Source organism: Pinus tabuliformis, chromosome 6, assembly GCF_031772625.1.
Source record: "Pinus tabuliformis cultivar Carrire ecotype Pingquan chromosome 6, CPIR1, whole genome shotgun sequence".
Lineage (NCBI taxonomy): Eukaryota > Viridiplantae > Streptophyta > Pinopsida > Pinales > Pinaceae > Pinus > Pinus tabuliformis.
Window position 1 is genome coordinate 1,664,891,466 of NC_142292.1, and position 13,601 is coordinate 1,664,905,066.

General features: G+C 40.2%; 1 protein-coding gene across 2 annotated transcripts; it reads right to left on the bottom strand.

The window, feature by feature from the left end:
- Window positions 1-6,383: 6,383 nt before the first annotated feature.
- Window positions 6,384-13,156, bottom strand: LOC149265345 (uncharacterized). Of its 2 annotated transcripts, XM_089392730.1 has the most exons (4): window positions 13,034-13,156; window positions 11,794-12,908; window positions 11,445-11,617; window positions 6,384-6,635 (listed from the first exon to the last, which is right to left on the bottom strand). In XM_089392730.1, exon 2 carries the CDS (start codon window positions 12,207-12,209, stop codon window positions 11,847-11,849), a length of 363 nt encoding a protein of 120 aa, XP_089248856.1. In that variant the 5' UTR covers window positions 12,210-12,908; window positions 13,034-13,156; the 3' UTR covers window positions 6,384-6,635; window positions 11,445-11,617; window positions 11,794-11,846. The 2 variants fall into 2 exon arrangements, with proteins under 2 accessions (XP_089248856.1, XP_089248863.1); XM_089392737.1 differs by lacking the exon at window positions 13,034-13,156 and having other exon boundaries at window positions 11,794-13,021.
- Between the last annotated feature and the right edge of the window lie 445 nt (window positions 13,157-13,601).

The following is a 13,601-nucleotide window of genomic DNA, read 5'->3' on the forward strand; positions in this document are numbered from 1 at the left end:
CGTGAACGGATATCTATATGGGTGCACATTTGGTGGTTTGGCCCCTAGGACCAAAGTGATGCTATGATCATGTTCCCCTCTCAAGGGTGGAATCTCACGAGGCTTGTCAAAGACTGGAAAATGGTTATTTAAGATCTGTTGCATCTCAAGATGAATCAGAAGAGAATTGGGTTTGAAGGCCTGGATGGCATTAAATTGAGCTATAACTCCATGATGGCCCTTTTTTAACAATTTTCTATCCGATGTGAGCTGATGATAGAGGGAGCTCCTGCCTGGAGTCCGCAGAGGGTATGTCTGTGGTTTTTTTGCTTAAAGCTCATATATAACTCCTGGAAATCCATTATGATTGGGCCAAGTGTGCAAAGCCATTCAGCACCTAGGACAATGTCACACCCTCCCATGTGTATGGCAAACATGTGGGTCTTTAACTAATAATACCCCATTTGAAGTTTAACATTTTCACGGCGGCCTTCACATTTCATTATTCCCCCATCAGCAATTTGAACTTGGAATTTAGAAACTGATCGTACAAAACAATGCACTACTTCCGCGACTCTTTGATGGATAAAATTATGTGTACTTCCACTATCAATCAAGACTACTACTGGGCAATGCTTAATAAAACCTCTGATTTTGAGAGTTTGAGGTGAAGAAATTCCTGCCAAAGCATGCAGCGAAATAATTGGTTCTTCAGGTACATTGTCCTTCTAGTTGTCCTCTTCTTCCTCCTCTGGTTCCTCAAGTGGTGGGGCTTAGTCTAATGAGCTGTGATCAGTAGAATCAATTTGAAAGAATTTGGGCTCCTTGCATTTATGCCCGGGGGAGTATTTTTCATCACAGTAGTAACATAATCCTTGCTTTCTTCTTTCCGCCATCTCTACGGGTGACACCTTTTGAACCTTGAGTGTTTGGGTAGTGCTGTGAGCCTGTGGGGGGTGACCCTTGGGGGTGACATTTGGGCAATTGGACTGGGACTCTAACGCACGTTCTACTTCACGAGCTATCCTACAAGCCTCCAGCCATGAGGGAGGGTGGTGCAGTCGGACGTGGGCTTGTATGGCCTCTTTAAGATGACTGATAAAACATTCCATGTAGAACTCATCTTGTAGACCTAAAGTGCGGAAATCTAAGCCTTCAAAGGCTGCAATATATTCATCCACTGTTCTAGTCTGTCAGAGCTTAGTGAGATGACCCAAAAAAGAAGAGTCATGATCAAAGCGATCCATAAGAGATTTTTTGAATGTGTCCCAAGTCAAGGGCCTTCCATAGCAACGTTGATGCCATTGCCACCATTGCCATCTTTCATTGTCCAAGTACATGATCCCCACACTAAGCTGAGTGGCATTATCCAGGATGTAATTTAGATTGAAATATTGCTCCATTTGTGCTATCCATGCTTCCGGGTGAGATCCATCAACTTTATGCATGTCCAGATTGGGTGGTCATGGACGAGATTGTTGGTGGGTGCCCCAGAGGCGAAGAGAGTGGCTAGACTCACCCTCACTATGTTCATTGCCAATATATGCCTCCCCGCAGGCTTCCACCTTGCCCATAGAGAGTGCTATAGTTATTTTCGTCAGCTGGTCTTGGATGTCTTTCAAGGATGCTTCAAGGTTGTCCATCCCTTCATTCGCCATAGCTTGATTTCTAGTTTATACCATGCACCGAGCCGATTTGCTTGAAATTTGGGACCCCCTGACCTTTTTTGGCACTAAAAATTGAATGGTACCACCTTGCTCAGCTCGTCATCCTGATTCTTATGGGCTAAGTCATCAATAAGCGCCCCGGGGGGTCTTAGACTCATTTTTTTCTTTTTTCTTTTTTTCTTTTTTTACTCCTAACGGAGTTTTACTCCTTGCTTAGGAATACTGTAGTTGCCAAATCCCTGAAATGTCAATGCTGCCAAAAGTCCTGCAAAAATCACACCCAGGTATAGCGACCCACACAACTACTCAGATGTGGATGGAAAATCTGATAGATCTGAATGGTGGAAGTGATTGTTGCTGTAGATCTAATGGATCTAATATATTTGAATAGCTGTTCTGATAAATCTGAATAGCAGAACTGATGTGGTAGAGATTATGCGTGATCCCATGATAGAGAAGGGAACTATGGTCTCCAGGACTATAAGGTGCTACAGATCGCAATATACATAAGGGTTTGACAGTAGTACTCGACCCATTTGTTTAAGGCACTAACCAAGGAGGATCATCCGTACCCTTAGCCATACAATGCAACTACCCTATCGTACGGGCGAGTAATCTCTCCAAGTGTTGTTCTCGGTGTACTATAGCAGCAAGACGGCCGACGGTTTATCTATGGCGAGGTTTCAAGGGAGCTAGGGGGCTTCTGATATACCCAGAAGGTACTTGGAAGATAGTCCGTGCACGGTTTTGTCTAATGTGCTACTACTCGAAGGGGTACCCACAGGGGTTACAAGGGAGTCCAACAAGCGTGACCACCTCTTGTATTTCCTGCATGCATGCCTCCCCAAATCCACAGGTTTATGCGCTCAACAACAGATCCCTTGGTTTAAAGATGCCGAAACACATCTCTAGCCAAAAAAAAATTTGCTAAAAAATGGAGATCCCACCGGCCCTAGAAAGTGCTCTGATACCACTTGTTATGCTCTTAACCTGCAAGATGATACCAAAATACCAAATAGCGAAGAAATATACCCAAAACATAGAACAAGAGCAATAACAGCAAGTATTTTATTATTCGTAAAGCAAAGTTCACTTGCCTCCTCGAGGGGGAAACCTCCAATAGATCTGAGCTCGATTACAAAATAAGACACGATGCTCCTCGCAGGGAGTCTCTATCCTTTATATAGGATTCATACACGCAATACCATGGGGCAATACCATGGTTCTTATTAATACCTTCTATCTAATACCATGGCCCATTTGCAACTAACTGTGGTCCCGCCATTAAATGCGGGTTAACCACTTACAATTATTAATATGGGCTTTATTGACTCTTTACTTAACTATAACTATGACTCGATCCTATTACATAAATAAGGGGGCTACAGTGGGACCCTAACACAAGATTTCTGGCCATGCCATCATTCCTGTAAAGTTTCTAGCTACCCCAGTGGTTGCTTTGCGAGCCAGGGCATGGCGACATCCCCAGCCCCCTACCATCTACTTCCCCCTGCCCCTCTCTACAAACCTCTTCCCCTCATGCATTTCAATGCCACTACCAAGCTTCCCCCCATCGTTATTTACAACGTGTCGAGCTTCCCCACCCCACAACAAGCGTTTCCCCCCCTAGCAATCATCGGTTTTACCCATTTGGCAGAAGGTATAGAAACAAAACCATGCCATGACAAGCAATTGCCTCCCCCATTTCCAGCAACAGTTTTCTATGCCCCAAATTTTCTGCCTAATTCCCCTCCTTTTGCCCCAACAAAACCCCAACGAGAACATAATTTCAATGGTGAATCGAAGCCAAATTATATAGCCGAAGTCTACAGTTGTCCATAATCGACCTTCGTTCTTCCCATTCCGGCATCCTCCCACTGCATTGTAGCGCCACCCTTCACCACAAGCTTTCTTCCTAACGCTGCACGTCGAATACCCTCTCCTGCCCATGTATTCAACATTATCTCTCATCCCGCGACCTTGCCCACTTCCCTAGCCTGCATTCATGCCAAGGGTCACCGCACTCCCTACCTTGAGCATGTGGGGGGCAACAGTATTAATTGCCCTGGTACTATACATGAGTGCATCCAAGCTGTCCCAACTGGCAGCCTACATCCCGATCGGGTTACTATTTTATGATTACTGTTAAGATAAAAGTTATCATTTGTTTTGAATTGCAATTTGTCATTATATAAAAATTACTAACTAGTTATCCATTTAACAATGAAATTTTTCAATTTATAATTTTTTCCAATATAGAAATCACTGTTTTTGTTTTTTTCTTTTTATATAAGAGATACTAGTTTGCAACCAATTCATTGTTTTATAATTTTTGTTAAAATAGAAGTTATCTTTATTTAGTTGCAGTTTGCCATTATATAAAAATTACTAACTCAAGGCTCTCATTTAAACCATCTTGATTGATTGTTTCAAAGGGTAGACTTAAAAATCGAGTCACATCCAATTAGGCAATGATGTATCTGAGATATGTATTTGATTCAATGATTTATACATTTTAGGATTAGCAATTTGTTTTCGGTTATACACTAATATGTTCTGGAACAATTTGGGAATAATAATAAAATAACAAAGTACAACCAAATTTCTAACCATATTTGCCATTTCATAGCCAAATTTAGTAAGAATTGTCGATTTTTTTTATAATAGAGGAATTACTGTTTTTTAAATATTCTTATAAAAAGTTATTGTTTTTTTTTTTCCAATTTTCTAATTAATCCTCGTATAAGAAAATTACCCTATTTTTTGGCATACAAAAATCATAAAACCTAATTAATCCTAGCATTAAAGCTAAATGATCCCTGCATTATTTCAAATTTCAAATTTTGACATGTCGTCCTACCGTTACCAGGAAAAGCGATTGTCATTCGTCTCTGTTTCTTGCTACATTTTATTGTTCTATGCGCCTGCATTCCACCTCGGCCTTGGGTTACCTGCAACAATTTTGACAATTCTTGCACGATTTCGGATGCCTATTGCACCTGGCCAGACAGAGTCCCCTACAAAGCCTCCATGGTTATCTACCCTTCTATAGAAGAAGATATTTTACATGCGGTGGCCAACAGTGCGTGGAAGAAATTGTGGATGAAGGTGGTCACTGGCTTTTCGCACACAATTCCCAAGTTAGCCTGCCCCGGTTCGCGAGATGGTGCTGGGATTCTAATCAGTACCCAAAATTACAAGAATTACATCACGGTAGATGAAGCGGCCATGAACGTGACTGCAGACGGCGGTGTCGGGCTGAGAGACCTCCTCGACGCGGTGGCTGCATTGGGTTTGGCTCTGGCGGCGGCCCCATAGTGGGACGGCTTTAGCTTGGGCAGGCTATTGAGCACGGGTTCAGAATCGACACACGCACACTGTTCGTCGACTCAGTGGGAGCAGCACAGTGGATGCTGGACAAAAGCCGGTGGAAAGCATTAACCAAAATCATGCACCGGTGACCGTAGCGAATTGGAAAATGTCGAATTATTCGTTGTACCGAACCAAATCAGCGAATTTACGATTTTTTTTTGCCGGTACGGCGGAACCTGGTAGCTATGGTTATCGTGCTTTTTGATAACAGTGTGGTCACATAAGTGGCTATAAATTCTGAATGAATCATGATAGATTCAGTGTTGGTCTGCATTTTCCAAAACAAAATGGACACACCAATTTACTTTACTGACTTCTGTTCACTTTAATTGTGTGATTTGCAATTGATAAATCAATGTGGAATCAGCTTCCCACTCACATGAACGACTTGCAGTTCCGTTGTTTAATGCTGTGAATGCAGTTCATAAGTCGGTCTAATGTTATATTAATTATGACACACAATATGTAACGTGTGAGTTGGCAAATTTTGGATGGTAGTCTTCCTATTTATAAGCAGCCTTATCGCTTCTATTTATAAAATAAAGAGACATTTTGAATTCTGTATGGCAGTCGTCCTTACAAGCACGTTCCGGGGGACAAAGAAATTTACAGTCTTTGAAGTTTTTAAAAACATATAAAATATTACGTTAAGTTCCTTCACACAATATCTCGCGACAAAATAACTAATGCATTTCGTGCCCATTTATCCGGTACCTTACGTGAGCAAATTGCTTTGTAATACTCAAAGTTGAATCAACCTCATAGACACAACGAATTCTTGCATTCTCTAAACAATCTCCTTTTGAAACTATAACAAAAATAAATCTGATTGATTGATACTATGGCAAGTATTAATATGATAATTCGTCGAGATTATTGTGTGCACTCTCTCACTGGAATTCATTATAAACAAGGGGAGCTGCGACGCAGCGAGTCCCTGCGTGAAGTTGAGCCTGTCTATTACGCACTACAAATTAGAGGAAAACACATATCAATATATAGTCAATGGCATAAAACAATGAACTGAGTTTTTAAGAAGCAAGTTGAGCCTGTCTATTACGCACTACAAAGTAGAGGAAAACACATATCAATATATAGTCAATGGCATAAAACAATGAACTGAGTTTTTAAGAAGCAAAATGCAGCTTCTGTATACAGCATCGTTGAAATCAGAGATAGCAAATTTATAAGTTCAAATTTATAAGTTCAGTTATGCCACACTTGCACCAAGTGATGCTACTGCTAAGAAATTTTATACTGTGCATCCGAAAGTGAAACTTTTAGAGTATTGGAAGGAACTGAGTTTTTAAGAAGAAAAATGCAGCTTCTGTATACCAGAAGTGTCACCCATTAACAAAAGCATCGTTGAAATCAGAGATAGCAAATTGACATTGATTTTTGCTGCATCGAGTTGCTTTCCTAAGAGCAAAAGGTAGGCAAAAGCCTTAATGACAAAACTATTACACACTGCAGTCGATCTGATTCAAGTTCTTATCTAACTTATGAAGTTATTAGGACACGGACATTGACTGTAGGCCGACAGATACATGCTGTCTGCAGTTGAGCAGAGCCGGTGATGGCGGACCCAAATGCATATTTGAAGCATCCGTTGTACACCTGTAATAGAGAAAGAAGCGGGGAAATAAGACAATGCGTAAGATAATCCAAAAGAGATGTTAGTTTTTTTTTGGTTTCTTTTTCCTTTGTCTTTCGACTTTTACGATGTCAATGATCAGAAGAGTCATGAGAATAAGTGCTAAGAGAAACAATGCTGTGAGTTCAGTAAGTTGGCTTATGCTAATGGATTCCATGTTATGTGAAGCGGGGAGGTGTGCTATAATTTTCAAGGCTATTTGAGCTCCTAATATTTTTGCACACAGTATGAGCACTCGGCTATGCTCTGAGCGCTCGGCTATGCTCTGAGAGAGAGAGGGGAACCAATCACCATACTGGCACACAGTCCACCTCAAGGAGAGGTGAAATTCTCAATGCAATCCATTTTCAATTAATGATAAAGACAACGACTAACCATCAAGAAAATGTTCAGTTTATCAACTTGCATTTTACATGGATAGCAACATGTGTTCTAGCAGCAAGGTTGTCAAGAATGCCAGATACTGGTTGGACGGAGCTAGTCAAAACCAGGCCCATCACTATTGAAATCGTGTGCTTGGATACACTACTGTGCTATCTATGTAACTGCATCAATTAGTACCTACTATATAAGTTCAGTTATGCCACACTTGCACCAAGTGATGCTACTGCTAAGAAATTTTATAAAAATAGCTTTCAGCTAAAATGAAAACTGGCATCTTTTACAGTTCTCTATTTTTTGAACAAAAGTACAATAAACCTTCCATATTGCATGGAAAAAGACGCGGCTGAAGCTTCCTAGAGAAACCACAAGTTATTGACTCAAGAGCTGTAGATCTAGCTCTCGTTTTATGATATCTCTATACCAACACTTCATCAAAACATTACCTATTGATAACAACATTGAAACCCTAAACCAAAGCTCAGAAACAAAGTGTTGAAAGAGTGAGACACCTCAGAGCATATGAAAGAATATTATTATAACTTCTGATCAGTGTTCACACAAAGAAGTATATAATGCTTCCCATAAAGATTTACCACACGAACAACCATCGGATTTGCAGATTTAAATATAAAACAAATTTAGCTGAGTTCTGTAAATCTTAGAGACAAAGCATAAAAATTATACACACAGGATCCTTAAATCAGAAGTCAAACCACAGCAGTTATCACACTAGAATATGACATAACACACACCACTCAGCAGATTAGCAAACCACTCAAATAGATAAAGAAACAAGAGCCGGATTGTCTTTTCATAGCGCCCAAGCCAATATTTCCTTCGAAATTTAGAGATGACAGAACAAACAAAGACGAAGAGAAGCCCCATATAGCAAACCCAATTCAGAGAACTAGTCTATTGTCTGTCTTGGACACTAGCTCTAGCTCATGGAAAACCCCCAGCTTTAGCCCAGAAACTCCAATGCCAGGGTGTGCACGAAGCAAAAGGTTAAGAGCCCCTGCTTGTGTAAACTGAAAGCATCATAAAGTTAACGATTGATTGTGTAGGCATTTTGTTGAAGGAATCTTCATAAATGTATGGTTTTAGAGATTAACTTTCCTTCATGCAATAGTCAATGTTTACCAAAAGACACAAGTATGAATTAAGATCACTGTCTCAAAAGAGTGAGTGAATGTACAAGCTCTGTGAATCAAACAACAGAAGTTGAATATTTTCCAGTTAGGAAGGAGCAATCGTTGTTACTCTTTATTGCCTAGATTACACCTCGGAGAGTGCATTCTAAAGCTCTTAATTTCTATAGCAGAAGATGCAGTTAAGCAAGGTAGTAGAAGCATCACATCCTTGATAGAATCCAGTGTGGAGCTGTAAGCGAGGTAGTGAAAATGAAAGAAATTAGTCCAGCTTAATTTTAATGTAGCTATACTTTATCTTTGACCAAATTGGGTGCAAAAGTTGCTATATAATCTATAGCATGGTGAAAAGAATTTAATGTGAAGCTACACATTAATAATAATTTGCACTGCTGTTCGAAGTTATTGTAGGCATGTCTGGTTAGTGAATGGCAAATTTGTAGTATGTCAGTTTGGGGTATTTTTATTCTGTTTGTTCATCGCTATTCCTTGGTAAACAAGGTCTCTCTTTGAATGTATTCAGCCTCTCTTTTGAGGCCAATTTCAGAATTAATCTGTTCCTATTCTCTGAGACAACTCGACCTGTGCAGTCACATTGAAGTCTAGTTTTGATCTCTATGGTTTCCTGAGGCACTTCAACGTCTTGGAGGGTGTATCTGAGACTACATTTGATCATATTTGCACCATATAAACTCTGTTGCTACCTAAGGACTTAAAGGAGAAACTCATGGGCTATTCTAAAGTTTCTCTTTGCAGTTCAAACCATTGACCAAGACTGATTAGAGGGTGTTTAATCTTTTGTATCTTAGATCTGATCTACAATATTCGAACAGAAGCAACTATCCGAACTATTCCTGAAGTATGTTCCCACGTTTATCACTTTCATCCAAGGTTGTTCCTTGAGTTGATGATTATCTTGAAGTCTCCTGAGGCTTGCTTCAGGGCTTAATTCAAGTACAAAATCACTGGATCAAATTATGTGTCTTGATACAGATCTGGAACCTCTTTTGAGCTTGTGACTAAGGTATGTTGACGTCCTTTTGACCAAGCTCAAATTCAGAGGTTTTTAAAATCCTCGGAGGTCAGTTATTGTATGAGACAAGGACTAATGCTTATAAAATTAGAAGTCTAAAATTCATAATCTGGGCAGTTTACTAAAGGCATTAACATCTGATAGATCCTTAAGTCAGTACAAGAACATATTAGCTTCTAGTGGCACTTCCTTCATCAGCATAACAAGATAAGAATTGAAGTTTCGGGATTTCATTGTACATCTGAAGCTTGCAAGTCTGTTGTGTTTGATTGATTACCATTTCAATTTGAATAAATCCCGAAATTCAGAGGTTTTTAAAATCCTCGGAGGTCAGTTATTGTATGAGACAAGGACTAATGCTTATAAAATTAGAAGTCTAAAATTCATAATCTGGGCAGTTTACTAAAGGCATTAACATCTGATAGCTCCTTAAGTTAGTACAAGAACATATTAGCTTCTAGTGGCATGGGAGCAAGAGAGGAGACATTCCCCATCAAGTCTCCAGTCTATTACGCACTACAAAGTAGAGGAAAACACATATCAATATATAGTCAATGGCATAAAACAATGAGAGCATAATCATGATGACAAATCCAAGGCCTTCTAGGAATATATATGGCTCCAACCAGAACTGGGATCAGCATACATGGGCCACACCAGCTTATTTCTTGGGGCTTTTTCATTTCATCAGGGCTTTTTCATTTCATCACAGAAAGCTGAAACAGAGACATTCTAATATATGTGCTGACTCAGAGAAGGCATCCCTGGTGACTAAATGCGGAAGAAAGCACCAAATAGCTTCCGGAATCAGCAAATACGTAGACTGATTTTATTTCAAACTCAAATTGTATACTAAAATTATATTCATTAAGTGGAAAAATTTGAAAAGCGTTTTACAAGTGGCATGGGAGCAAGAGAGGAGACATTCCCCATCAAGTCTCTAGTCTATTACGCACTACAAAGTAGAGGAAAACACATATCAATATATAGTCAATGGCATAAAACAATGAGAGCATAATCATGATGACAAATCCAAGACCTTGTAGGAATATATATGGCTCCAACCAGAACTGGGATCAGCATCCTCAGCCTTAGAGTTACTCTTTATCTTCCACTGTTTGGGAGATAGAAGGAAGGAAACTGGGATGCCCTGGCAAATGTGGTATCACAGTGATTACTATCACCAAAAACTAAAAAGAAACTTAAACAAGAATGCAAAGTTTTATTCATATGCTATAATTTTCAAGGCTATTTGAGCTCCTAATATTTTTGCACACAGTATGAGCACTCGGCTATGCTCTGAGAGAGAGAGGGGAACCAATCACCATACTGGCACACAGTCCACCTCAAGGAGAGGTGAAATTCTCAATCCAATCCATTTTCAATTAATGATAAAGACAACGACTAACCATCAAGAAAATGTTCAGTTTATCAACTTGCATTTTACATGGACAGCAACATGTGTTCTAGCAGCAAGGTTGTCAAGAATGCCAGATACTGGTTGGACGGAGCTAGTCAAAACCAGGCCCATCACTATTGAAATCGTGTGCTTGGATACACTACTGTGCTACCTATTCAGTTATGCCACACTTGCACCAAATGATGCTACTGCTAAGAAATTTTATAAAAATAGCTTTCAGCTAAAATGAAAACTGGCATCTTTTACAGTTCTCTGTTTTTTGACAAAAGTACAATAAACCTTCCATATTGCATGGAAAAAGACGCGGCTGAAGCTTCCTAGAGAAATCACAAGTTACTCAATGTATTCATCAATTCAATTAATGGGTTACTTAGCATGTATAATCACCACTCAACCCTCTGTAAAATCAAGAAAATAAAAGAATGGACTCAGATCTGCTTAACGTGCTATTAATTCAACCAAATGCATTAATTTTCTGAAGAGGCACTGCACGCATAAATGAAAATATCCTCTCTCTGATCTAATATCCTCACAAACTCATATGCACACTCCAAAAAATATCCTAGTTCTTGAACCTAATATCAAGACTGGAAATACTATGCTATCAATAGCAATGCAAGAAGGAAACCAAAGGCAAAGCACTCTATGACCCTAGGAATACAATCAATACCTTGCAAACAAATGTTTAACGAAGTTACAGGGATATGGCATGCAATTGTAAAAGAATTCAGAACTTACAGGCCAAAAAACTGTAAATAAAGCAATTGTAAAAGAATTCAGAACTTACAGGCCAAAAAACTGTAAATAAAGCAATGTTCAGTAGCATATCCTAGAACCCTGGAGCGGAAGCGCGAAATAACAAGCCGTAACGACGAAATCATGTATAAGCTTCTTATATAAGAAGAAAATTACGTTACACGTAGCCCCACGCTGCATGCACAATGTCACCTGGAATGAAATCTGTCTTAATCTGTACACAAGACAGGTAACCCCCATCAAATCAGTCTATGTGAGGGCGCAACAGATGTTAAGCATATCCCCTGAATCACCCTAACCCACATCAAATCAGCCAAGCTGATGGTCCAATGAAAATACCCCACATCAAATCAGCCAAGCTGATGGTCCAATGAAAATACCTTCCGAATTTCTTATAACGCTAGGTCTTCCTTCTCAACCGCATTTGCCAACCTCATCCTTCGACTCCAACCATCTGCTTCTCAACGCGCACTCCCATAAATTCCCAATCCTCTGTAGCATACGTTTCAATCTCTGTATACCCGATGTACACAATCAGAAACCTACCTGGCCCCAGAAAAACAAGTAACTGATCAGGCGTTCGATCCCTCCATGCTTGCTCGACCCATTCAACTATTTCCGGGGGAATGTTATTGAAGTCCGCTTCGTGACTCACAACTCCCAGCCTGAAATCCATCGTTGTCTGCCCTTCTCTGCAGAAGGTCACGAACCCATGTCTCTTTGCTCGACTTCGAATTCTCGTAATTACTAGCCTTTCTTCGGAACTGGTTAGGGGTTCTGGTTCGCTCGTCCCCATGCCTTTCTGTAGGTATCGATCACATTCGTAATAAACAGACCATCCCCCAAGTCCGAAGCTAGGGTTCCACCTTCTTGGCCGCTAGGAATATCGAACGACGGGGTTTTGTCTAATTGACAAAACCACTCTGTTTCTTCGCCATCATCATAGAAAGATGATATTTGAACCCTGAACGCAGAAGTGGCCCAGGCGTCGTTTTCAGCTATGAACCCCCCTGCTCTTCAAATGCTTCGCACAAAACCGCCCCTTCCAACTGACCTAGGGTTTTTGACCTCTGTCCCATTGCAGAACCAGGAAACCGTCGTTTTCAGCTATGAACCCGCGAAAAACCCCATTGCAGAACCAGGAAACCCCAGTGAGGGCTCTCTCTTCTCTCCGTTTAGCATGGGACTCTGTTACGTAGCAAATCTCCTACACGCTTGTGGGTGGGATTAATGGCAGTCTTCCATTGCAGAACCAGGAAACCCTAGTGAGGGCTCTCTCTTCTCTCCGTTTAGCATGGGACTCTGTTACGTAGCAAATCTCCTGCACGCTTGTGGGTGGGATTAATGGCAGTCTTTGGAACAGGAACAAATGAATCTGAATATCTCACTGGGTAACGAATTGCCTCTGCCTCCCCCTTCAAATGCTTCGCACAAAACCGCCGAGCCGGTAGGCGGACACCTCCCGCCATGCAAACCTTGAGCATACGGCCGACACCTGCAAAAGAACAAGCAACTTAGCATATGTATCCCATTCGCACTTAACATTAAACATTAAGGAATTAATGTCAGCATTAAAACGAAACCGCACACGGTCAGGGCCACTTGATTGTGGGTAAGTACCAGTTTAAGCTATGGTCCGGCCTCTTCCGCCTCGGGAAGAGGCCAAATAAGATGGCCAACAGAAGTTCAACTGCAAACTTTAGAATATAACTAATAATACCACTAAAAAACCCTGCGAATTAATGTTATCTGCCCTCTGAACGGTTACTATAGTCCCTGCCGGATGCCAGATAGCAGGGACTAATAAACATCGATCACCTTGCTGTTGGATTACTTATTTCCCCTCTTTATTATAACACTTCCTGCAAGCTATTCCTACAACACATATGCTGTAACTGGTTTAACATCAATATTCTCCATCGATTACCAAAAAGCCAAACAAATGAGCGACTACTATTCAACTTTCATTCATATTCTTACATTACCATAAGTTTAATATATTAAAATATAAAAAATCTCATATTATAATTATTTGCTAGGAAAATATTATTAAAATATAAAATAAATTAATAATATCATTGCATAGTCAGTACACCTACCAATTAACATGACTATGACTCTTGTAAACAACGTTATCTTTCATTAAACTGTCACTGAATAAGATAATATAAAATAGATAATAAGAGTA

Bases quoted from the DNA above. Each gene is read 5' to 3' on its own strand.
- LOC149265345 (XM_089392730.1), bottom strand. From the start codon at position 12,209: ATGGGGACGAGCGAACCAGAACCCCTAACCAGTTCCGAAGAAAGGCTA.